Source organism: Notothenia rossii (genome assembly GCF_949606895.1).
Source record: "Notothenia rossii genome assembly, chromosome: 5".
NCBI classification, from domain to species: Eukaryota; Metazoa; Chordata; class Actinopteri; order Perciformes; family Nototheniidae; genus Notothenia; species Notothenia rossii.
In genome coordinates this window covers 10,731,206-10,758,396 of record NC_136903.1, presented here as the reverse complement: position 1 = coordinate 10,758,396, position 27,191 = coordinate 10,731,206, and the positions used below count along the sequence as shown (strand labels likewise).

The 27,191-nt window shown below is 41.0% G+C and overlaps 1 protein-coding gene across 5 annotated transcripts in view; it reads left to right on the top strand.

Annotated features, from left to right (window-relative positions):
- Positions 1–335: 335 nt before the first annotated feature.
- wnt7bb (wingless-type MMTV integration site family, member 7Bb) overlaps positions 336–27,191 on the top strand; it is a 43,553-nt gene continuing 16,697 nt past the window's right edge. The window contains exons 1-3 of one of the 5 annotated variants that reach the window (XM_079680272.1): positions 14,130–14,340; positions 14,511–14,779; positions 22,112–22,338. In XM_079680272.1, the coding sequence (XP_079536398.1) occupies positions 14,709–14,779; positions 22,112–22,338 (298 nt within the window). In that variant the 5' untranslated portion in view covers positions 14,130–14,340; positions 14,511–14,708. Of the gene's footprint in view, positions 383–14,129; positions 14,780–17,221; positions 17,677–22,111; positions 22,339–27,191 lie in introns of those variants that run through there. The other 4 variants (XM_079680271.1, XM_079680273.1, XM_079680270.1 and 1 more) reach the window with 4 other exon arrangements.

Below are 27,191 nucleotides of genomic sequence, written 5' to 3'. Positions count from 1 at the left end.
TCAAACAGCTCTTAAGATGGATCCCACTAAGGTACTTCCGGGTCATTGGCAGCACCTTTTAAACATTTAGCTCCTCCCACCAAATTAACCTTTTCATTAAAAGTTCAATTATACAGTTTCTAAAAACATGACTTATTTACAGCTTGTAAGCCCCCTAGATATAACACAAAGATAGTAAATATTTCCATACATCTTTTACTTCAGACAAAACAGGTGTTTTGCAACACACTAGCATAACAAAAACATTAATTATGTGTCTCACGTGATCTTGAAAGCACGCGAGAACACTCTATTTAATTGAGGGAAATTATGCGCCCCCTTCTTCCCAACCTGACCCCCAGCTGGGCAGACCATGGCGAATCTGCCGCACACTTCCAAACATGTGAGTGAATCGGGTGAATACTGAATAATGATTGTCTAAAATAAAAAAAGAACGACCAAATGTGCTCCTATAGTCGTGATACTGAAATGGAAATGACACGGAGGTTAATAGCGAGCTTTGTTAAAGTATTTAGTGAGAATGTAATGGTGTGTGTGTGTGTGTGTGTGTGTGTGTGTGTGTGTGTGTGTGTGTGTGTGTGTGTGTGTGTGTGTGTGTGTGTGTGTGTGTGTGTGTGTGTGTGTGTGTGTGTGTGTGTGTGTGTGTGTGTGTGTGTGTGTGTGTGTGTGTGTGTGTATGCTTGCGCTGCCCACAGGTTAAAGCTGATTCCCTCAGTGCACCGGAAAACAACTAAATGAAATTGTAATTCCTTTAAAAAGCAGGAAGTTTACTGGGTTAGACCCTAAATGAATAAGGATAGTCATATGTTTTATGATTGTCAGGTAATCTGACAAAAAGATAAACAATATTTTAGTCCAACTCCTTATATGCTACTTACTGGCTACTTTTTGTCTTGCCTATATAACACACAGACTTTTTTATTTTTTTTATGGTCGTGAATATATCACTTCATTAAAAAAAGTATTACATATTTACATTATTTAAACTTAGCACTCTGGTTTTAAGCTATAACTCTTTAGATGGGGGTAACATATCTATTTGTTATTAGGGACTATTTTCGTTTGCAGAGTTGATATTCTAGTGACTATTAATGCACCAGGAAGATGTGGTATAGACTTAGTAAACTCCAATGCCCATGTTTATATCATAATAGATGGTTTCATCCAGTGTGTGGCTTATTAACATGTCTTTAATTGTATAACAAATGAAGTCTTCAATTAATGTTTTATCTGTATTTAAGAACAAGACATTTCTGCAATAATTGGATTTGTTATTTTTGGTCTTCTCATGGTTGCCAATAGTAAATATATAGAAGAAATATAAAATGACTAGATGTACTAGTGTGTGGAGAGAACTGATCACGTAGTGTTGTAAGGTTGAGTTGCTCTTATGCAGAAGTTCCTATAGAGGAGTGTGGTGACCTAAAGACTGTGGGTGTACTGATGAGGTCACTAAACTAACGTGGGTTACAGATACAAACTTAGCGGCTTTGCAAAGTTTAAAAAGATTCTTCTATGCAATCCTGCTCATGACGGACATTTCCTCACAGGGGACTAATCAGATCACTCTGTGCAATTTTGATTATTATTCAGTTTGTGTAAGTAGCACACGCTACTTTATATTCCAGATTTTTAACGTCATCAATCCACGCGTTATGAGAGGAGACAGTTTTGACGGTTAATTCCGGTTGAGATCGGCCTGAGATTGTAGCATTTAAACAGTATTTAGAGAAGTTTGATCTTCAGGTGCTTTGGGTTACATGCTAAAACAGAACCTGGTGCTATAATACACTTTGACTTGGAGCAGTGGGCACAATGTCTATCTTTGATCAAGCTCTTTTTGAATCCTAATAGGGGTACTGTTACTGTACACTGATACGCCTGGTGGGACTCAGAGCGTGAGGTGTCAGAACCAGACATTGTTTCAATCACAGGGCGAGGCTGGTATTAGAGGAGATGTGTTTCTCTGAATTTAAAAAGTGGTGTGCAATCAAGAGTAAAGAGCCACCCCCCCCCTACACACACACACACACACACACACACACACACACACACACACACACACACACACACACACACACACACACACACACACTCACTTACACACACACATATTCACAAGCTAGTTGGCAACCCAATCCACTTCAGTGTTGGCTGCAGTCAGGAAGTGCTAATGAAGTTATTAATGATATGCATGTGTGCAGTGGCGTGCAAGCAAGGAATGGGCCTCCATTGGCCAGCTGGTAGAACTGTCTCGACTTGAGTTCATGGTGATTAATAAAGTGTGGAAGAAAGGAGGGAGAAGGAGTTTCATTTTGAGCTTTGTTAAGTCAAAAAGGAGCAGAAAAATTCATGATAATAGACATAAGTGATGCAAAATGTCCATTTCAACAATGCTGCCAATAATCAAGATTAAAGGAGTTAATCTTCTGAAACAACAGATGTTTGTTTTTAATTATTTCCTTTTATTTTAATGAGTGAAAACCATAATCTGTCTGACATTTTGAATCTATCAAACAAAAATCAATAAAGACACATTTTCACCTGATCTCAGCCCGGTCTTATCCACAGAGTTAAAACCTTCTGTTATCACAGCACTAATTTTGAGCCGCGAGTCACTCCTGCAAAGATGGCAACAATTAAGATGGCGGAGCGACTGGGGGGGACAATCAGACCCCGGCTCCGCGAGGGCCGGATCCACTGGCTCAGTTACTAGGGGCTGTTGAAAGTAAGAACCTCCTTCCCACTGCTGCCTCATTGCTTGTCCAACAACTCCCTCTAGTGGCTGTCCACATGACTCAGAGTCAAGCACCATCTCAGTTCAATCAGACTTTTAAAAGTGTTTATGCAAGGAAAGAGTGTAAACCCATGATCAGCTCCTCTCTCTTGCAGTCTTTTCCTGTTGTTTTCGAATCTCAAATGGTTAAATATTACTTATAAATCTTTAAAAATGTAACAACGTCATGGATTTCCTGTTCATGTTTGTATTTGATAGTCAACTGAAGGTGGGAAGACTCAAAAGGGCAAAAGCTTGCTGGGTTTCGATGTATTCTGCCTACTTTGTCTCCATCTACTGGGAGGACTGAACCTTCTTCTTCTTCTTTTTGTTCTTCCAGTGTCTTTTAATAGCAGTTCACATATAATATATAATAATGTTCACAAAGGCAACACATGTGTACATCATACATACAGATCACATCACAAAAGACAAACCTTTTTCCACAGATTGTTTCAGACCTATCAAAAATGTAAATGTAGTCCAAAAAAACATACTTTTAAAAGACTTAAAATGGTCAAAACTCAATAAATTGTGTTTTTCAAGGATGGTGGTATGAATTTGGCTTTCTGTCAAACACCTTGATAGCTCTCTTGTACAGCTGTTCTATTGGTTTCAGGTTTGTGGCACAAGCAAACGACCAGTTTGTCAAACAGTATTCAATATGGGATATAATCATACAGTGGAGGTATGACTTTGCAGCATTGACAGTTAAGAAAGGTCTAATTTGTTTAACATTTTGCAAGTTGAATTTAATAGTATTGGATACTTTCTTAATGTGTTTCTTAAAAGTCAAGTTCGAGTCCAGTATGACTCCAAGATACTTGAAGTGGGGGACTAGTTCTATTTCTGCTCCGTTTAAAAAGACATTGGATCCGTCGATTTTGACTGGTTGTTTACTGAACATCTTGCATACTGTTCTTTTTGCAAATTAACTGTAAGCAAATGTTGTTCAGCCAGTGTTGAACCTTCTCCAAAGCATTTGAGGGATGTGATTATTTCAATGTTTTTCCCGTGTATAAAGATGACCGCATCATCGGCATACATTTGCACATTCAACTAAGGACATACATTAGGCAAGTCATTAATGTACAGAGACAACAGTAATGGTCCAAGAATGGAACCTTGTGGAACCCCAACAGGGTTCACAAGGTAGGGGGATTTGGCTCCGTTGACCAAAACACACTGTTTTCTGTTCAGTAAGTAAGACTTAACCCACTGTATTGAATGTGCGGAAAAATTGAAATACGTCAGCTTTGTAAGGAGCACTTGGTGGTTAACAGTGTCAAAAGCCTTACTGAGATCAAGGAAGACAGCACCTACATATGGGCTCGTTTCCAACATACATTTAACCTTTTCCACAAAGACACAGTTAGCTGTCTCAGTGGAGTGGTGAGCACGAAAACCAAACTGAACCAAAATTCCTTGATATATTGCTCTAGTTTATGATACCACACACACAGGGCGGTGATTACCATAGACATCATCATTCGGGGCCTTCCTGATGACAGCGGTCAAGTCTAAATTTCATACAGGAGTGCCAGGATCCAACCACCCATTACCACCAATATATCCCTCAATATAATGTATTTAATCGCTTTGCTATGAATGATTTATCTGTCCGACAGAATGCGGCGCCAGCAATGTGCACGTTTGGGACCAATTATTCTGTTCAAGCTAAATGAAGATAAAGAAAGGACACATTTATTGCCCTCATGCGCCATTGGTCTAAAAAAGAGGAATTGCATTGTCCACATTTGCTATCTGCCACTTTCTCTGAGCTTCCTTTGCGTCTGCGTCTCTGCCAGTAAGCGTTTGCTACAAATTCCACTAGATTCCAGTAAGTAGTGTCTGACAGCTTTTCCTGGGTTTAACGGGAAATCTGTCTTTGGGGTGCAAGATTATAACCTCTGCAAACCGCTGGTCAATGGAAAAGTCCTAATCCACTCATAGCCCAACCACTGTAATATTGGCTCAAAGAGAGATGGAGGTGGCCGATTTGACCAAAAACAAATAAATTCTGTGAAGAATATTCAGAAGAACAGCATGTGGAACGGAAGAACTTTTCTGTCTATGTTTACTTAAAGTCACTTCTGGTTTTGTTAAGACTAGAGAATGCTGCTGTGAAGATGTGGGCCTGCTTTGTCTCCTGCTACGAACTCCTAGATGTTGAAGTATTTGTTCATGATCTAATTTGAATGTGATGTGGAAATTTCAGAGTCGTTCTAACATCTTCCACATAAATGTCTTCTTTACACTTGCAACAGCCTCTCATCAGAAGCTGATAATGACTTTTATTTTTGCACTTGCGGCCTAATTGTTATACGGTAGTCGGAACAAAGGAGACAATCCTTTAATACTCTGAGGGAAAGCATGTAGTAAAAAAAAGTGTTGCACCGCAGCAAAATAAAAACCAAATGGTAAGCCTTTCATGTCGCAGCAGTTTGAGTTTACAACGGGGTTTATGCTATGACTGAAAATATCATTGTCATGCTGCTGGCGGCTGAGGTAATGGCTCCGGCTTCAGAGTGGAGGATGGCTCCTCTCTGTGTCCGCCAGCCGTTGTTGTCATCTTGGCCCAAAAACCCCGCCACCAGACAGAAGGAGTAACGGAGGACGACGTGAAGAAGACGTGCAAAGGAAGAAGAGACAGAAAGGAGAAATGCCCTCAGAGCCAAGTCCAATGAAACCCTTAAGTGCCCTTTGACCTCCGCTGTCAAACAACACAGAATGCTCTCTGATTTCAGTTCCATTGGAGATGATCCTGCCGGCAGGGATCTCTGGTTTTGGCAACACTCGCTGTCACTCTTCTGTCTCCACGGAAATGTCTTCTTCCTTTAACGCGCCAGGGGGAAGCTTGAGGGCAGACACTCAGACCGACAGACAGACAAACCGCAGGCAGCACAGCGCTCTGGAGTTGAAATAGCAGTCACTTTTCACAGGAAGTCCTTGCTCACTGGGATGCTTCACTGCTCAGACACAACAAAGTGAGCTTTTAAAGACCAAAACACACAGGAAGAAAAGTGTGGGGTTAACCGGAGGACAGGAGCAGGATGAGAGTTGAAATGGAGTGTGTGTTGACTGTGCATGCAAATTGTGTGGGATTCATGTCCTTGAAAAGCTTGGAAAGAGAAGAAGTTCAAGTAAACAATCTTAATAGATAAATGGTCTTAGTTTACTCAGAAGGACTTCATTTCCATTTTGGAAAAACGGTTCATACAAGTCTCTGTGCGGTCTGGTTGCCCTTTGCAACACATGTATGCAAACTGACAGCCGGTAAACTGTCAGCTTCTTTACACCAATGTCACCAGGACGACGTCTCGCACATTGGTTTTTCTTGACAATTTAAGTGATTCTGACTGACCCTCCTAACCCAGGACCATTTAACTGTCTCTCTAGCATTTCCTCTCCTGTGGCTGTCTCCTTATCCACTGTCCGGCCTCTAGGCGCTACAAGAACCTCCCTGACCCAATTTAGATGTCAGATTACTGTTGTGGAGTCAAACAGGCAAACAAGCCGTGTGTGTGGCTGTGTAACGGATCCATCCAAACATTCCTTTGTGTGTGTGAGGCCCCTGCAAGGTTCAGTGTGTAGCTGACACAACAAAGGGAACCTGTGTTTGTCAAGCAGCCCGAAGCCAGGCCCAACCCGAGGCTGCCAGAGAACCCCGGGACACTCTGAACCCACCTGAGACAGGACGTCCCGCTCATGGGCTTCAGACATGTATACAGATAACACATTCAGAATGCATTCACACTTTTGAGAGTGATCACTGGCATTCACTTTCTTAAAATTGAGATGTTGTGCCAATATTTTTGGACTAAAGACATCTTAGGCAAAGAAAAACTGCACATCAGATGATAAAAATATGAAAAGTATGTGAAGCTTTAATCTTCATGTAGCTATTTGGTATTTTACCACACTGCAAATGGATAATATGTCAGTCTGGAAGTGGACCAGTGATCATCAGTCATCAGTGTGTCATCATAGGAAATATGAGATCCTTTTTGGTGTTTAACCATCCACTGGGGGACCGTGCATTAACTGGAAAAAACTGAGATGGAAATGTACATTTAAGTTCATATATCAAAAGTGGTTTCTTTAAAAAAAACTTTTTTACATTTGGTCTTAGACATTTGGGATATTAAGAAGAAATGTTGCCTGAAACGTAAACATATATATTTTCATTATTAATTAAGATTACGTTTCATGACACTTAAAGTAGATCGACAACAAACAATATAATATTATCGAGGGTTGAGTTATCGGTATTTTTAATAACTCAGTTTCACAAGCGTTACTTTATCATCATCTGCTTTCTATACATACTACTATACCTCTAATACAGGGGTGTCAAACTCAAGGCCCGGGGGCCAAATCCGGCCCGCGACTTCATTTAATGTGGCCCGCAAGAGCTTGCAAAGAATATAATACGTTTATTATACGGTTACATGCCGCTTTACAGAGGCCTGTCCCACAATGCATCTCGTTTTGTGACATGCGCACTGAAGAGACTTGTAATTATTTGCCCTGGACTTCTGCTTTCAAACTTAGTTAGTTATTACCCAATCCGATAATAACCCAATTCAGAGGCAATAATGTAATATAATACATTATTTTATATATATTATATATTTATATAGTTACAACCGGCCCTTTGAGTGCAACCATAATGCTAATGTGGCCCGCGATGAAATTGATTTTGACACCCCTGCTCTAATACAAAGCACTATCATTAAAGATTTCATTCAAAGCTGCAACTGATGCGGCTGCTACGCAACACTTACTACCTTATTGTGTCTCATGTTCATTCTTAGGAGATGATCATTTGAAACGATTTCAGGGGTTACTCTCGCTGTGACCTACTGTATCACATGTGACCGATTTTTCACAATTTTATACCTTGGTGATGACAACTGAGCAAACTCAATCTTCTAATGAAGACTGAGATGTAATTGAAAGTGAACTTGTCAACTACACAATTGGTGTTACGGCCCATCCACACAGCAGCGTGCGTTGAAGCTTGCCGGCGGGCGTGTCTGAAACTCGACCAACAACCAATCACCTGAATCTCCCGCCCCGGACACACAAGCACGCGGTTTGATTGGCTAGAGCTTGTACTGGCATATGATTTGATTGGCTGACGCTTCCGTCGAAGCTTCAAAAGTTGAACATTGCTCAACTCTTGCAGCGAGCAACGCGTAGCGACGCACAATGCAGTTTGGCGAAGCGTGACGTCACCCCATTCAAAGTGAATGGGCAGAAGTGTTGAAGCTTCAATGCACGCCACTGTGTGGATGGGCCATTACTAGACAGTGCTTTATTGCTGCTGTAATATGCAATTTAAGGAAAATAAAGAAATACTTTAGCAAATAAATGACAGTTTACCAGCTAATCAATGTGCTTTAAACCTGCAGGGATTAATATTACATTGAGAAACAAAATCCTGGCATGTGCCACAGTGAGATTTGAAGGATGATTGGTCGAGCTAATTGCTCCCTTGTATCAACAGCAAATCAAGCTTGGATATCGTCAGCCTGAAAAAGGCCGCACTCTAAGGAAACATTTTTGTGCCATTTCTTCACACCGCAGTCTGGCCAGTATTATTAGGCCACAGATGGCCTTTGCATATTACATACCCAGTGTTTGATGTCAGGATGGTATATGAAAAGACACTGACAGTGCCAAAACAGGAAAACCGCGTTGTTATATCCAAACATATCAAACCATTGGTATAGAAACCTCACTCTACCGAACAAAATGCTGAAGATAAACAGCATGGATGGGTTGAGGGGAATGGCATATGCAGAGATGGAGCAAATCGGGAAAGCCAAACAGTAAAAAAAAACAGAAAACATTTCCGACATTTAGCTGATGCAATCATCTTGAGTTATTTATGGTGGGGTCATCACCGGAAACAATAATTCTGATAAAGTAAAAACTAATGCAATAGGAGGGTCTGCTCTTTTTCAATCTGATCAGACTGAAGAAAAATATTAAAATAATGTTAATAAATGTCATGTATGAGGACAATAAAATATATTGTTCTTTGAAAATGTTTTTGTTCATTATTAAGACAGTCTGTAGTAAATGTACTGTCCATATTTCTTTGTTAACCTAGTTAACTGAGCTGAGAGTGAAAGCGAGGACAACGATCTTGCCCAGGCTTTGTGAACTCGGTGTGTAACAGCTTCCCCTCGACAGCAGGTTTGTCTTTGTGGCTGCCATTGTTAAAGTAATTAAATAGTGCACAAGTAATATCTCTGTGACCCTGACGAGAATGCCAACAAACTGCCAGAGGAGAAGGCACAGAGCGATATGTATCGGGTGCATTTCTGCAATTGAAGTTGATTCCTCAATGAACTTGGCCTCTGTTTCCCGAGTGTGACCTGAGGCCAAGCCTTCCCGTGTGTGTGTGTGTGTGTGTGTGTGTGTGTGTGTGTGTGTGTGTGTGTGTGTGTGTGTGTGTGTGTGTGTGTGTGTGTGTGTGTGTGTGTGTGTGTGTGTGTGTGTGTGTGTGTGTGTGTGTGTGTGTGTGTGTGTGTGTGTGTCTTTACAAAAGCCAGCTTCAGAGGCAAGGGGACGGAAACGAGCACTGTTTGAGCTAGGTGCAGTGCAAACACAGACAGTGCATGGGTCATTGTGTTAGACAGAGAGGAGAACGAAGGACCCACTCACACTGCAAACACTCCCAGCTGTTCAGAGCTACGTTTGCATGTGTGGGTGTGTGTCTGGTGTGTGTGCGTGTGCACGTTGTCCCCACACTTCTGCCAGTCCTAGCTGCGGTCAGATACAAAAATGGGGCCACACCTTATGTCAAGGCTCTCTGTTGAACTTCCACAGGTATGTAAACTCCAACGCCAAAGCATGCATTTGATGTATCCGCAAAGTTTACCCAAAAGGGGAGGAAAGTTAATACTTAATTCATTGTGCAATGTTATCTCATCCCTATTCCTGCCTATTGAGGTCAAACATGCTCAGAGCATTCACTTATAGCTCTCAGCCAATGAGAACAACATGCGATGGAATCAATTTTGCGAGATGGTTATTTAAAGAACTACAGGGCACGATGGACTATTAGAGGCCTCATAAAACTAACCTCAAACTTACTGTTTTGTGTCATTTCTGGTTTATTCCTGCATTATTTTCATAGTCAAGCTGCCATTTTGAAAACAAAACAGCAATTAAATCCAGTTGAATTGTTACTTGTCAGATTAAATCACATCCAAATTGCCAAATTGACGAGGACCCTGTCGATTCTCAGACCTTTTCTCATACCCTCTGGCTTATTAGAGGCCAGTAGAGAGTATTGCTTGTATTCGCTCCACTGCACAAAATGTCTGCGGCCTTTGCTACAGACACAAGCCACATGTCTGTCTAATTGTATTGTGAATGTAAATGCCTGGGACCAAGGAGACTGAATGTGGTATATCTATTCTAATCTATATTGTAACACCGGCCTTCTGTTGTGCTTTATTGATTAAAAGAATGTGTGGAGAAATTAGTTGAATATGCATTAGATGATCCCTGTTGTGAGTTTTGCTTCTCATTTTCTATTAAATCAGAATGTGGTATATTCATAATAACTTTAGAGACAGTAGTAATGTACTTTAATGCACCTCTCTGTCCATCTGTGGCCACCAATGCTCTAAAGTCTTTCAGGGATTAAGAGGATGTGAAGTATGTGGATCTATATATTATAACGTTTCTCTAGCACAAGTTATCTTGCACACACAACAGTCTCAATCTGAATGTGGGTACAGAAACTGATAATATTATGATCTCTGGAAATATAACGTTTGTCCAAACCCCCAGGGTGAACTGAATATTCTGTATTTCTGAGTCTATTGTTTCTGACATTTGGCTACAAATTATGAACCAAAACATATATTTAAAAAGGCATAATTTTTCAACATCAGATTACATATAATCTTTGCACTGCTAATTCTAAATGTACTGACATGTTTGTCCGGTTTCAGTTCATTGTGCTTCCGGGCTGTTAGAAAATATTAGCCTGTAAAAACAAAAATGCTTGAGCGGGAGACCGAAAATCCCCCAAAACAAACCCCCAATTATGTTGTCTTGTGTGGCAAATAGTGCTGATGGTGGCACTAGGGGTCTTTTGTAGCATAATGTATTCCTGCTGAACTATCACATTCAGTAATTACTAAGTGTATATTATATTACTTCTGCGCAACATACCAACTACAGTCACACTGGTATAGTCGTGAGCCCGGTCTAGACACATGGCACAGTAGCAACAAATCCTAATCTCAGTCATTCTCAGGCCTCTCCAATTTGAAACTGGACTCTTTTCTTTCCTCTAAGCCATTTCATTCATTTTAGTGAGTGTGCTCCTGAATAGAGGCTACAGCTTTGGCGTTGTGTCCCAGACTGTCAGATTTGGGTAAATTGATCCTGCCTCCCTGTTCTGTCTCGAGTCCGTATAGCCTGATCAGGAAAACACCCACGATAGTTTGGCTAGCGGCCTTGCTAAGAAGTGAGCGCTATTTAAAATAGAAACATTGGAAATTAGTGTTAGAAGGTTTTAAACATGAGAAAAAACAGTGCTCTCCCCTTTGAGTTTGAATTTGCACAAGCTCCCCAAGTGGTATCGGACTCTAAGGCCAACTCTCCCAAAGCCTGCTTTCCATTGGGAGGACATGGTGCAGCATTTCAGCATTAGCTAAACAGCCAGTAAGAAGCAGAAGACATGCTGACCCAGCCTTACAGATCTGTTTGAGCCACCAACAGCTTGATATATCAGCGAGCATGGTGAGGAATTAATCACACCACACCCTTCTTGCCTATCCACAGCTGTGACTGAACACAAGAGAGGAAAAGTTCAAAACCATTGGTCAGGAGGGGAGGACGCGTAGAGTTGGTTTAACCTCTGACCTCACAGTTAGATGTGTGAGGAGACATCTGACATCCAGGACTAAAAGGTCACTTTCCCTCAGCGTACCTCTGTGAATCGTCTTCCTCTGATGGCTGCTTCCTCTCACTGCGTCTGACTAAATCTGAGTTTGGCTAATTGACGGACGTGTAAAAATCTAAAGGAACAGAGTTAGAAGGAGATAGCCGATGGACATGGAGAGGGGGGACTTTGCCAGAGCATAATAGCCGTTTCCCCCCTCTTGCCGGGGGCCCTGTGTAGATGTGGTGGACCCAGCCCCAGACGCCACTCCATGGTTTGGCACGCTCTTCATTTTAGCCCTCTCACTGTTTCCAGCTGAACCAGATCCCATGCAAACACACGGGCAACCGGTGGGCTTTTTTTATTTAGATGTCGGTAAAGACTACTTAATGATATTCAAAAAGACAGTGCGACATATCATCCCATACTTGCCAAAATATGATCCCTCCCCCCCTCCTTTCTTCCCAACATTTTCCCCTTCGTAAGTTTGAGAAGAGTGCATGCAGATGAAAAGGAACAGACACAATAGTGCAATCTTGAAAAAAGTTAGCCAGACAGTTTTTAAAGGGATAGAGCAGGCTGCGGAGAGGGTAAATACGGAGGAAGGAGGACAGCAAACGCCTTTCAGGAGACTGTTGGAGGAAATATTCCAAAGACAATGGCCTGTAATGCGGCATTAAGCACAAGCAGTGATGTGGCGTATGACTGACTCAGATTGATATGTCCTCGCTGACCCAAAAGCTCTCATCCCTGCCTCAGCTTTTTGAAGTTAAATAAACAGTGTGTCACAAGATATTCCACATACCACCCAAGTGCTATATGTGTGAGAGACTCCCTGTGTGTCCACAGCAGTGCTTGTGTCTACGGTTTGATTTGTGAGCATACTCACTGTATGTGTGGACACAGAGAGACAGATAATGTGTGTTAGCGTGCACAGGCATGTGTGCGCCACCAACGAGCGAGCGCGGATGTGTGCGACACGTCTGTAATGACAATGGCGGGTGAAAAAATAACGCTGACGCACACTGTCCTTGGTCTGATCCTGCTTTAATAAAAAAGTGTTAGCTCTTTGAACATTTTAATTAAACTAAATAGGACCATCCCCACCCAGGCCCCGACGATGAGCTATGTACATTTGAAGACAAACAAGACCATCTGTTACGGGGTAGACATCAAATACATGTCTTTTTTATGTCACCCTGGGCCCGCATGTTGACTTTCATTATTTCTAAAAATCCATCTGGAATTTTGATGGGGATGTTTTGAAGGAAAAGGCCTTGAAACCACAATGCAGGGATGTCTTGAAACAAAGGTCTCTGTGGTTTTGTCTGTTTCTCGTGGTCAACAACAGCCCAGCAGTCTCTGAGTGCGCTCAGATAGCTCATGTCTTTAATTTTAGTTTATGCCATCATTATTACAACACGTTAGCCGTTTTTCATGCAGTTTCTTGGAAATGTAATGAATTGATGGTAAATGTGTTCTCTAAAGAAATTGAACTTAGACCATAACATGTAGACAGAAGGGAATGGGGTTCATTAGCTGATTGACTAGCTAAGCGGAGAGGGGGAAAATATCCGGATGATTGTTGTTTGCTGCAGAAACACAGAATATTTCTAACTGTTGTGTTCATATAAAATGTGACAAATAAATCTAACATCAGAGAGGCCTTGATTATGTTCTCTACCGAGTAGGATATTAGCTGTGCTACTTACTTACTATACATTTAATCACATTTAAATTAAACAATAATTAAGCTTATTAAAACATATTAAGTGGGTTATTTTGATATTTTAAGAAAAAAATCCTTTAAATGATATAAATAAATACATTCAATCATTTTGAAGATGCATGTTGGTTTAACCCACAGTAATGCATTGTTATCTTTATTCAGCTTAAACCTAACACTGTTTTGCAGAGCACCCACTGTGTTTCATTCTTGATTTTAAACTCACTGTAATGCAGGAGTTCCCCTATAGTGAAAAGGTCAATGTCTGTATGTTGTTGCCACCAGAGGGAGTCTTCCTAGTTAGATAAAAGCACCCAAAGGACTTCACTCTGTTTTTTGAACATCTGCTCAAAATTCACAACATTCCAACTCAAACCCAAACAATATTTATGTTTTGTTTGTGATGCTTTGTTCAAGCATTGCTCTCTAAATCAAAGTGACTGACAGAACTTCCCTGACACATAGTTATCATGACGCCAGTTCATTATTATTAGTCATTATTAGTCATGCAATTGTAATTTGTATTCATGCATCTGGATTCTGGAAAGTCATTCCTCGTCTGTTTGACTTTATGGGTCTTACTGTTGTGGTGGAGCTCATCCGGGGGAGCCCACACTGGTGGGGCAATGCCCTATGTTGCCTAGCCTGGGCCACAGGCCTATAAAAGGCCATTTCACTTGGTTCCTTTTAGTTTTCTGTACAACAACTACACGTGTAGAGCTCAGACTGGAAGCCCGTCCCATCCCCTGCATATCCATGCTGGAGGAGGAGGAGGAGGCGTGGAGCCCTTTTGTTACCTGTGTTAGACTACCTGGCTGTTGCAAGTTAGTTACATGGAATGCGTTAAGATGTCTGTAGAGAAAAGGAGCAGTGAGCGATGTACAAAGCTCTAAACAAGACAGAATCCAGAGGATCGACAGGGTAGGAACTAGTCGTTTTTTCTACCTGCATGGCGCAGCAAATGGGAATCGTTAATTAGGCTCTATCGTGAAAGTAAGGACGAATAGGAGGCACTTCCTCCAAGAACTCATTCACCTCTCAAGTCCGACCCTCTCTCAAGTTTCATTTTGGACTTCTTATCCACCTTTCAGGTCGTCATCAGCATCTCACCTGTACTGCTGGACCATGGATTTCACACGGTCGAAGATTTCAATATCTCTTCAGCTCCATGTCGCGGGAAACAGGCGGTATACGTGCATCTGGAAGGGTTAGGAAAGCTGCCAATGTGAACGGAAAGCGTGTCCACTTTACGTTACAGTGCATGGCCTCTGGACAAAGTGCCAACGATCATGCACAAACCCCTCCGAAAGTGGAGTCTCAACGTGTTCCTGTGTTTCGGCATCATATACCTCAGACTTGGGTGAGTTAACTGTGTTTACCTTCGTTGTCTTTAAACGCCCAAACATGGAAATTTCATTGCGACACTCGGACTATTTAACTTTTATTAAAGTTCCAGCTGCCCTCTGACCTCAGACTTAACCATAATGTAAACAAATCTGTTTTCACCTGGTGTTTAAAAAATATATGTTGATCATGATAACTAAACACCTGCATCTGAGTGTGGAGAGCGTACAAAAGTGTCAGATCATGCCTACACACAATATGATCGATTCGAATTCGCCTTAAAAGAGCTATTAAGTTCACCTCATGAGACTATACTGCTTCTTTTTCGCACGAGATAATTAGAGCCGCTGTCATTGCTGCAGATCCAGCTTCACCCTGCATACCTTCATTAATAGAGGCAGACTGAGTTGTATTTCCACATTCCATCGGCCAGACACAGAGTTTTTACCTGTTTTGCAATACCTCACCTTTATGCATAAACACAGAAAGACTTCTATCCATTCCTACTCTGCTGTGCCTATCGCAGTGCCTGATCATATTAGGACCCCCGTGTACACACTTATAATCATGACAAATTATGTCTCGTAAAAATCTGTGTAGGAAGTATTTTATTTTTGTTCACGCTGTGCATGCTGGTTAATTTTTCTCGACTTATGAAATGTGCATGCTTAGTTGTGAAAACATATCTTATGTTGATGGGGACCTCCCTGAAACCTATACTTAAAATGTAATGTACAGTATAACCAGTGATGGAATAAGTAGATTATTTCCTCAAGCAAAACTACTAGCACGGTCTAAAAAAACTTAGTTTAAAATGTTACCTGAGTAAAAGTACAGAAGTACAAGTCTGCTTAAAGTATCAAAAGTAGAAGTATTCATGGTGCACAAGGACTCTTTTTAAATGTTGTGTTTCAATTGTGTGAAGCAAGTTTTGGATACTTTATGTTCTAACGAGTAGATTAATAGTGTGTAAAATGTAAGTTAATGTAATCAAGTTACTTATGACAAAGTCACTAGTAGTAACTATGTTAAATACATATAGAGCAAGTACAATATTTCACTCTGAGATGTATTATAAATGTAAATTGGCAGAAAATGGAAATATAAAGTATAAGTACCTGAAACTGATACTTACTTTGGTAAATGCACATTCCTCTGCGTATAACTAGTTAATGTCTTAAACTAATACTGAGTATTTGGGGAGATAAATGCATATAGTTAAATGAAGAGGAGGAAAAAAAGTAGTATATTGCCTATTTTCATTTGTCTAACACTATTGCATATCAGTCATAACTTTTATGTGGGACTACATTTTCTTTCTTGCAAAACTGTACCCAAACAGTTAATGAGAAGTTAACTGAATTATAATCTGTCTCACAAATAGACTGGTTAAATCCATTCAAGCTTAAGGCTCTTTCATAGTGTTTTTGGAGATTCCTGCTGCCACAATGAGCCCAACCAAAAAAAAAGTGTCTGCCCTCCCTGAGAGGACCTCATGTGAAGTGAAGCGTGTAAATGACTTCAAGTTCCACAGATGCTCATATCACATGACAGTAGCTCCAATAAAGGGGGAAAGTCACCCATCTCCGTGTTTACTGAGCCTGAGCAGTTAGCTCATTCCTCCCATCCTTTTACTCCGGCTAAATCTTTCATTGTACCCTCTTCATTTACAATGACTGGAGCCTGCAGGTGTTGAGTGAGAGTCACGATGCTGAGGGGATAAAAGCCCTGCTCTCACTAAGCTCTGCGACCAAATCTCCACAAGTATTTTATATCTCCTCGCAGATCTAATCTTGGGAAAGAAGAGTGCCATTTAAAGAAAAAAAAGAACGTATTTTACCTTTAGCAATCCGACAAGATTATTATGTAATTTCAAAGCAAGGTCCCAAAATGAATAATTGAACATGGGATGACTGCCATGCCATTGAAGCAGACAGGCAGACAAAGCAGACATATTATAGACGCCTATAGGAATATTATAGTGTTACCACAGGAAATAATAAGGTCCCTGAAATTCATATTCGAGTACCACAAATATGCTTTATTTTATGTTTCTAGGGAAATGTTATAGGAAAACTTGTTACAATACACACTGTATATGCCCAAGCATATCATATAATCCAAATATTGTGGGACGTAAGGACATTTCTTGATGGCTAATGCCCCCCAGGCACCCATACTGAAATATTAGGAGAATAATACATGTCATATTATAAGGACTTTATTGCGTTTATATGACACCAACTTGTTGATTCAGAGTGACATCCTGCCAAAGAAATGTGCAGATTTTTTGCACATGCTGTGATGATGGTGTGAGGCTCGAGCAGCCAGCGTCTATGTTTGTTTATTTTTGGCTGGGTGGTGGGGTGGGGAGGTGGGGTTGGTGAAGGGGGGGTGGTGGGGGGTGTGATGATGAATGAAAACCTCCTGCACGTCCAACGGGGATCGGATCAGTGTCACCCTATTGTCCCGTTGTGGCAAAGTGGGCGGATAGCAGTGTCTCTCCCTGCCCAATGGCAGGCACGACTCTCATGAGAGTGGAGAGAGGCACTTTTCTGCCATGCAAAATCCCTAAAACCATCATCATTCCGGCTCGGGAAGCCACAGTACTGTGTAACAGCCTCCGCCGCTGAGAGATGACAGAGCCAATATCAGCGCACACACGGCCCTGGGAGCTCGGAGCTGCGTAGAGCCACCGCACCAAAGACAAGCAGACGCACAGCACCTCTTTTTGATTCTGTGCGAAAGGGACCTAAAACCGGGAATTATAAGGGAGTTTTTCATCCTTCGTCTCACTCAGTCCGAACGTGGCCATTTGCTCAATGTCATCATGATCATCTTCTCGTCGCGCAGTGTACTGCTGTCAGTCTATTACCCACAGATCTTCCTGATCCTGACGAGTGGCAGCTACCTGTAAGTCTGAGCCAATTAACGGTTTCCTTAATGAACTTTCACAGAGAGCGCGCTCATCCTCAGCAACAGACGCACGGGTTTGGTTTTGCTCCCGTGCAGCTTTCCTACCGGGCAACGGGGTATCCTTCCTTTTCATTTAACGCCGGTTCTGATATGAATCTCCTTAATTCTCCGGGTCCACAGATTGGAGTTTATTTTAAGTTGTTTATATTGTGCCATCATCAGGCTGTAATGGCACAGGGAACAGACGAAGCACAACTCCAAATTAAGCAGTAGCCTACATTGGATTTTATTGTAGGATATTTTTCACACACTTCCTAATGTTATGCAAGCGTAACTTCAGCAGAGAATATTCATTATTGGTAAAATCACCGGGAAAAGGATCCATATGGGAATTAACTAATTGGCTCAAAACCTGAAGGTGTAATGTGCCGTGTGCAGAGGAGCATGTCTTGTGAGTAAGCAGTTGTGGCTTGAGTCTATCTGTCGTATCGCAAATATTTTAGCAAGAACAGAAATCATATTGGTAACGGCTACATGGATTCATTTTGGCCACAGAGTGGCAGAGATGTTCAAGACAATTGGATGCTGAGATTCGGTCTTTCTTCCTGTGAGGGGAATTTAATATAATATGTGCACTTTAACGCATGCGAGCGCCCATAACCTGTCAGAACGTGTGACAGATTATCTCTGTGCATTACCTCATCTTTGATTGATTCTCTGAATTTCGATGTTATCTTATCAAACCCCCATTTTAGAGCATATACCTGCAACAAACACGTGATTGACACTATAATGCGCTGTGGCTTTGCATTAAACGAGAATTAATCTTGCTGGAGAACACTGGCTTTCTCAAAGCTTCCAAAAATAATTACTCAGCCATGCTCCCTCGCTCCTTCCTTTACTGCCTGGAGACCCCAAACCTGATGCTGAAATAGATGTGGTTTTTGGTTTTTCGGTTAAAAGTGGGTTACACTGCTAAGTTTAGTAATGTATTGCACATTAAAACTACACACTATTGTTTGATTATTTAAGTATGTTTTATGTTGAAAATTAACCAGAAAATATGTTTTAAAGGAAAACATTTATTGATCAAAAAATAATGCAATGTCCTTTATTCAAAGAAACAGATCTAATGTTTTGGCTTGTTAAACTGTAACATTTGTGGAGCTGTGGGTGGCAAATGAGCCGTCAGCAAAAGGATCTGACCAGCAATCGGGCAATTGCACACCTCACACACTCCACTATCGAGGAATTTCACACTTAATGTTCCAATGACAATAAACAGACCTTTTTCACTCAGTTTTGTTAATATCACACATGGCCTAACCGGTGTGATACTTTCTCAGAACAGATATAAGCAGGATTTTGTTATGAAGTAAACACCTTCTGTGCACAGATCATTGTATTTGTAAATGAACACCAAACAAGGAAAATCCTAATCATCAAAACCGTTAGATTCAGCTCTTGGAAAAAGAAGAGCACATTTTCACTTGACTTATTTAAGTTGTGTCTCAGGTATTTTTGAGAGTGCATTCCTCGGTAGAAGATGCATGCCTGGCAGCTTAATAGTGTGTCAGTTAGGTTCAAAGTACTTGTTTGATGGAGTAGGTGGCTGTGAGCATGCTGCACGCCATGACTATAGACTTTCTCTTTAGGCCAAACTACCCTCTGATGGAATCTGTAAGCTCCTCACCTCTCACACTGCTACTGGCTTTTTCAATCATGTCGTTCCAATATATATTTTTTCATGTCAGCCCAAACTGGCAGAGGCCTCTCTTTCTCTGAAATGTTATGTTAGATGTTTTGTATAATGTGATTTTCTTTATGTTACTGAGTGTTACCGATGTTCTGTCGGATAAAGATAAAACTATGTGTGACCTGTGTTGAGTCCCTTGCACAACTAGTTTAGTGATGTTTAATCAATCCAAAAAAACATTTGAAAGAACATATAAGATTTGTATTTGATTTTGTATATGAGCTTAATGATATGAGCTTTTACCTGTGCATTAGATTCTGCAAAAATGCATGCCACCTGTTGCAGAGCAATTAACAAAAACAACTAATTCATCCCTCTATGACAATTGCATTAAGTGTTCAATCAAACACTGAATACTTTGGGTCAATAAATTCACCTTATCATTACTCTGACATCTGACATATGAAATCATACTTTAGAGCTGCTGCTGCCGTTTTATCTGATGGTGGATCTGTGACCGTGGGTGAGCTTGTCCCCAAGCCGCTGGCGTACATACAAGTATGCGCTAAGCAAACAGAATCGCATTTGTGCACTTTGATGATTTCAGGGATTTAAAAGCTTAGCTGTGGAATTCTCTGTTTGGTGTTGTCTGATGGTTCGGTTTGCCAGTAGTACTGTGATTCTGTGAATTAGCAGGTGAACGACATGAGAAAAAAGCCAAGAGGGGAATTCACTAGGAGGTCTGTTTGCAAGACCTAAAAATATCCATGTGCTGTAGCTTTTTAAGTTGTGCACTAAAATACCATAGTAATACAAATTAATTGTATGGCCTTTGGATTAGCATAAACAAACCACTTCCTTTCAACCGTAACATCCTTTATTTAAGACAGTGCATTTATCCAGTTGCACATTACTCGTGTTAATGAGCCTGCCCTTTTGCTTTGTACCGACTACATTTCAGCGTTGCCATGAACAACCACCTATACAGCAGCGGGTCACAGAGGGTCAGAGGAGTTCAGGCCTGTTTAACAGCGAGAGAGCGAGGAGTGTTTAAAAGCAGTAGCAGCAGCAGCCGGCCACAGTGTTTCCTGCAGACAGTGAATGCACCTGATGAATTCATGGTTTTTATTTCAAGTTGTTTAATTTTGACAGCCTTCAGTTGAAGTGTAGTGATGCACATGTTTAGACTAAAACATAACTTGCTTATTGTCTGCTTTGTTTTAGGAAACACATATTAGCTTGTTTACTGTAATTTAAAAGATTTTTTTCAGTTAGCTCAGTTGCAAAATTGACTGCCGTGTGAAGACAATGTGCTTAGTCCTCAGTCCTGTAACATTTAACTTGTGTCGCTGCAGTGAGAATCTATTTCAACTTGTGTGTTAAAAAGTTTTTCTGTCTTGTGAAGAAACTCAAGCAAACAGTGAATAAGGGAACATGGGATCTGAGGGAGATTTCTAATCAACAATCATATATTTCTTCTTAGTCAAGGGGGCATTGTATCAACAGAAATCATTGTTTCTCCTCTTTTCTTTTCACTCCTCTCACGCCGCTGTTGCTTTTCGCTGACACACAACTTGCCCGCGTTAGTTTGCCCCATTTGTGGTGAAGCCTTTGGAGGCAGACGTCATACTTCAAAGCTGCCGTTTGCCTCCACGCTCGTTTATGGCTCCCATTGCCTGACATGTTTGAAAAGTATGTATCTACATGGTTTCGAGGGCTGTAAACAGAGTTGTGGAGAAAGTCAGCACTTTGTTTAGCTGTAATCTGTTTTGGCTTTCTCAGTGGTTACAAAGCCAGCTTTAACATATGTTTTGATATGATCACATCCAGAGATCAGATATGATGACGTCCCCCTGAGGGGAGTGGAGAAAGGTGTTTGCCATTTGCGATGCAGCACATTAACACCCTGTGAATTAATGCGACCAGTGTCGAAAACGGGTACATATTTTCCATGCAAACCAATCTTCCGATGTGGCCAAAGTAACAGCAGTCTGTCATGAAATGTATAGGCAGCACTTTAGACCCTGTATAACTTTCAAACACATAATCACACAAATCATAAAGAATAATATTTTGTGTGACATTTGGTTAAAATTTGAACCCTGCATTTACATCACAGAAAAACAGTTTGATGAAGTGTGTATACTGTTTTTACATAAGAGGCAAGTCTGGCAACTATTCACGGCAATTTGTTATTTAACAACTTACAAAAAACGCTTCATAACTAATACACCATCCAATCACAACCTTCTAGAAGGCTGATGTCAGTTCTCTAGTTTTTATTATTTATAAAGGTTTTTGATGTAACTGTAATCCTTTAAATAGTAGTTAGTACAGTGTTCACTTCACTTTGGAACACTCATCAATCACTTGTTAAAATGAATTCTGTTCTGGAGAGTTTTATATAAATGACTCAGTGCGGCCGTCCTCTAAAAGTCCTAACTGAGTGTGTGTGTGTGTGTGTGTGTGTGTGTGTGTGTGTGTGTGTGTGTGTGTGTGTGTGTGTGTGTGTGTGTGTGTGTGTGTGTGTGTGTGTGTGTGTGTGTGTGTGTGTGTGTGTGTGTGTGTGTGTGTGTGTGTGTGTGTGTGTGTGTGTGTGTGTGTGTGTGTGTGTGTGTGTGTGTGTGTGTGTGTGTGTGTGTGTGTGTGTGTGTGTGTGTGTGTGTGTGTGTGTGTGTGTGTGTGTGTGTGTGTGTGTGTGTGTGTGTGTGTGGTGTCTTTCTCTTCCTTTGGCAGGGCCCTGTCCTCGGTGGTGGCTCTGGGTGCCAACATCATCTGCAACAAGATTCCCGGGCTGGCACCTCGCCAGCGGGCCATCTGCCAGAGCCGCCCGGACGCCATCATTGTTGTGGGCGAAGGCGCCCAGATGGGCATCAATGAGTGTCAGTACCAGTTCCGGTATGGACGCTGGAACTGTTCGGCGCTGGGAGAAAGGACAGTCTTCGGTCAGGAGCTGCGAGTAGGTCAGTCTGAGTTTTTTCACAAATGGGAAAGTGCACATTGTGTGCTTGTGTGTGTATTTGTGTATGTAGGAAACCTATTCTGGGACTAATAAATTGGGATATCTTTTGAAAAAGTCGTTTTTTTTGTTGCTAGAACTAAGATTTGATTTAAGGTTTGTGTTCAATCATAAGTTACTTTTGATTTAAAGCTTTGATTTGGAGTGAAATTCTTCTGGTTTATGAGTTTAATTTAGAATTGTGTGCAAGGGATAAGGTCATCACCTGAGAGTAAGGGATATTGTTAATGATAGATACACAAGTGTGTGTGTGTCCGATGTTCCATCACAATGGATTATTTCACGATGAAACAACATGACGACAATGTATGAAAACTTGGATGTTGTGTGTGTGCGGGATGCAACTCAGAGGACATTTATTTCTGCATGTTAATCATTTGTTGTCATTTGGTAATAATAATGAAGCCAACCATGGGAACACCAGCAGTTTGTTCCTGTAGTGGGAATAGGAAATGCGTGTTTGAAGCCATCCTATTGTCTCAGTTTTAAGGAACTGTACAAGAGGAGTATGAAATGTGGTACCAGCCCCGACCCTCTGAGCCCCATGAAATATGGCTCCTCACAAGCCAAACCCAAGCTGCACACATCACACAGTCAAAACTCAAACCAGCAACACGCAGTCTCTTTGGCTCTCTATTGCATAACCATTCGCGTTGGCATTGAAGAGCACTTCATATACTGATGATTCTATTCCATTTTTAGTTGTCCTCTTTTCAATTGACAATGTTGTATTTCCCCAGCGCGCTCTGGTTTCTGTTGATGTAGCTTCTGCAATGGGACTGTCGGTTAGCGGCATGCCGACCATTGCTGGCTTCGGCGAAGTTATGGAAAAGCTACCGAAAGGCACTGCGGCCCTAATGGGGAAAACGTATGGTTGAAAAATGATATCGCAAATGAGGAGACAACTAATGGTGTTATTGCAGAGTGCGCTTGTTGAACCAAAATAGATGGACACATCTGTTGTCAATCGGGCTAAATTGGTTGTGTCCATGCCTGGCGGGACACATACGTACAGCAAAAGACCTTAAGCAGACAAACATTTACATTTACGATGCTTTTGTTTGAGAGACTTGGCTCTCCGCAAACCTCTTTTGCATCGCTTTTGTTTAACAGGTTTTTTTTTTACATTTCCTTTCATTTGGAAGATGCTTTGTTGCCATTATGTTGCGGTAGGGCTGTGCATTTAATCCAGTGGCTCTGTTAACAATCACTCCTCTTAAGGAGTAGCTGAATTAGCTCCAGCTCTCCCTCCAAAAGCATTTTTTCTTTGTTGTGAATGTGGCGCTTTCATTTTAATGGAGCTCATGTTGTTTTCCTCCCCACTCAACAAACCCTTTCCTCCTCCTTTTGGTCTGTTCTTTTATGTCCTTTTGAAGGGGGGCGGGGAGCTAGAAATGATTTAAGGCACTGGTTCACTAGGCATCGTTTTGTCTAATCTGCATTTCTGTAGAAATCATTTTACATATTATACTGGTTACTAAAGCACTTTGCAGGATAGAAACCTACATTTAGCAATTCTAATTAACATATTCATTTTTTTCTCGAATGGGAATTGTAAGCATTCACTCATCCTTTTGTATTTTACGCCATTCAACCCTATGGGGCTCTTTCTCCTTTTGACAGTGATGCCACATCTACATCCCATACTGGCGTCATCTGAATTTCACTCTTCTTGTTTGGTTTCTAGTGGATTTGCACAAATAAATGCATCGTGCTTCTGTACTGTGCACGTTTGGTGACTGTTGGTGTCCACTTCTCATCCGAGGGAGATGACTGCCGGGCCTGCTGTCATTTTCCTAGAATGAAGGGACTTAATGTTTTCTCAATAAAGTATGACGTCTTCTTGTAGACCAACATGCAACTTCATTTAGCTGAGAGTTCCCATGACAGATTTACAAACACATTATTGTTTTGCGTTTTAGTTCTACGTGATAATCAACATACATTTGTTGTCCCATTTGAATCCTACATGCAAGTCACATTGTTAAGATAATCTTATACCTTTTAGGGCCCATAATGGGGACATTTGCAGTGTTACAGTTGTCAAATGCTGTTTATTTGATAAAAAAGAGAAAACGCACTGTAGCTCTGTTTTTGATTTGAAAAACTTTAACAGGAATGTTCTAGCACAGGGTGTTTCCTCTCTTCTTTATATTAATCGATGTTTCCTCCACTCCATAGGGGTTAAAGGAAAATTGTCCAATTGTTTCTGCATTGACAGTGTTGGCATATTATGTGAAAGCCATGGCTTGAATTTGTGATGTTGGTTCATGGTATTATAAGATAGAACCGGCACTAAAGAGCTTAATGTGCTATAAGCATAAGTAACTATAAAAAATACATGTTTTACATTTCAATTAATCATTTCCATCAATAAATGCATTGTACAGACACACACATTTACACACAGGTATTATTCTCAACATTATTTTATTATGTTATCAACTTTAGTTAAATATATGCCAAATGTTTATGATGAAATATAAATTCCTTCTCTGACTTGAACTTTAGTTACAGAACAACGTATCAAATGAACTACATGGAGAAATCCTCTCTGAAATATACCAACATTCATCTGAGCTTCTCTTCAGCTCGCCCAGGAATGTTAATGTTTCCTGATGATGGAAATATCATTAATTTTTTTATCAAACTGCCCAAAATCTGAAATTGGCGCCATTTCTTTTCTTAACCCCTTCCTGTTGGTGTGTTCCGGCTTCTTTCTGGGTCTTTGCTCGGCATTTAAAAGAGACCTGTCGGTATATAAATCCGTGTTTAACAGACTTAAAAGCATCCCTGTGTCAGCTGTGCCACTCATCACCATCTTTGCCTACCTGAAATGAAAGGTAGAGTGTGGCAGCTGTTAAAGTAGATTTTAAGGTAATTTAAAGGCACCCAGTTTTCTGTCAAACAGCAGAGTGTTTTGTTTTGATATACAGGTCACTGATTTGCTCGACATCTTCCCTTGATTTACCTTTAAAGCATTCTTTGAGAGTTCTGCTCATACACAGTTTCAATACTTAACTAATAATTGATGTTCAAGCCTTTTCTCTCACTGTATTTCAAATCACGTATATTGTTAACACGGAGATACATTTTGTCAAAAACTGTTTCCCCTAAACTTTAACGAGCCATGAGCTGGGTCCACGTGTTGTTGGTGTTTGAGGCAGTGGGATGACGCTCTCCCCTGCTGTAGATGGGAATGCTGTCTGACAGTGCTCATTCAGTTTAGCAGTGTCCCACTTGGTCACCGTGGGAGACCACAGAAGCCACAGCTCCTGCAGAACTGCACTGCCAAAAGTGGGCGATTTAGCGTTTTTCTCTCAACACCTTATTGTGAAACTGCCCTCCACTCGCCTCGCACACGACCTTCTCGGCTCTGATAGTTTCCAGTGTTTGTTGCTCATGATTGAAGATGTAACCATGTTTTCTGACCATGTCTGTATGTATTATGGAATTCTTTAGCATGGCGTATGAAATCATGGAACACAGCCCTTCAACAAAATGTTCCAATCCCTTCTCCCAATCTGCAAATTCCCACATCATCATAATCAAGTACAGGGGAAAAGCTATTCCCATTCCACTCCCATTTAAGTTTTTCATTCAAATCCCCCAAATTATGAACACTAAACCTTTCCCCCTGCTCTGTGATCCAGTCTTAGTTTTGGACTGGAGGGAGGAGATGTCGGCATTTTCTCAAGAACCAAAGATCAGCCGACCGCAAGTCTAATGCATTCTCTCTGTGCTGCCTGCTCTTGGAGGCAGTCTCTGTTCTGGAGGTTCTCCATGATAATACATTGGCTTTCCAAGAGAGCACACATTAATAGTTGGTTTATTGAGCGTTACACAACAGGAGATATCTTCATTTAGCAAAGGTGGATTCATTTCAAAGGCTGACCATTTGATAATTATTCCACTCTTCTACTGTAAACAGAAAAAGTGCTTTGAGTTCAGGAGGAGGCTTCTGCTCCTGGCTCCATCCCTGTTGCGTGACACTGATGAAGACTTGAGGTTAGATGGATTGATGGAAAAATTAAAGCATCCCCATTCGTGTTTTGTCCTCTGTTCCTTTACCAGTATCTCTGGTTTGCAAAGTGCGTTGGCTTCCCTATTAGGCTCTAACTGACAAATTGGAGAACAAAACCATAAACATGGAGTGAGATTGGAAACTGGCAATTTAAGTACGTCTCTGTTTCCTCTGCAAAAGCAGATTTAGCAGTCCTCTCTTGATGCCCTGCTATGGTGTTGGCATGGGATGGTGCTTTCAGTCGGTAAAAATGTGGAATGAATTATCCCTCGCTAACAGAAATGGGTCTTATTGAGCGGCTTGTTGCAGTCTATTAAGAAGTAATAATGAAATTATAGACAAATCCATCAGCAAGTCATGAGGAAAGGAGGGTTTAAGCATGAGAATGGCAAACGTGGTCAGTCCTCCAATCTTAATCCTTGGCCTGGTTTCTGGATGAATCATTCTATTTTAAATATTTCTGTCATGACTGATCCCACGGCTGTGATATGTTGATGCCGTTTTATTATGCGTATTTAAGTGTGTTCAACCACGCGTGGAGTGCATCGAAAGCTCAATGTGGTTTCGGTTACACATCTAACATAATATGTTGACGTGTCTTTGATCCAGCCAGTGATCTTTGCCCCGAACCTCAACTTCTACACACAAACAGTATTATGTGACAACGTTTCCCTGTTGTATTTATTCAGTTGTTTTATTCTCTTTTTAGGTAATCAATTCCTTTAATACTGTACTTTTCTCTTTCTTGAATGTTATCTTTTGAATTGACCTAT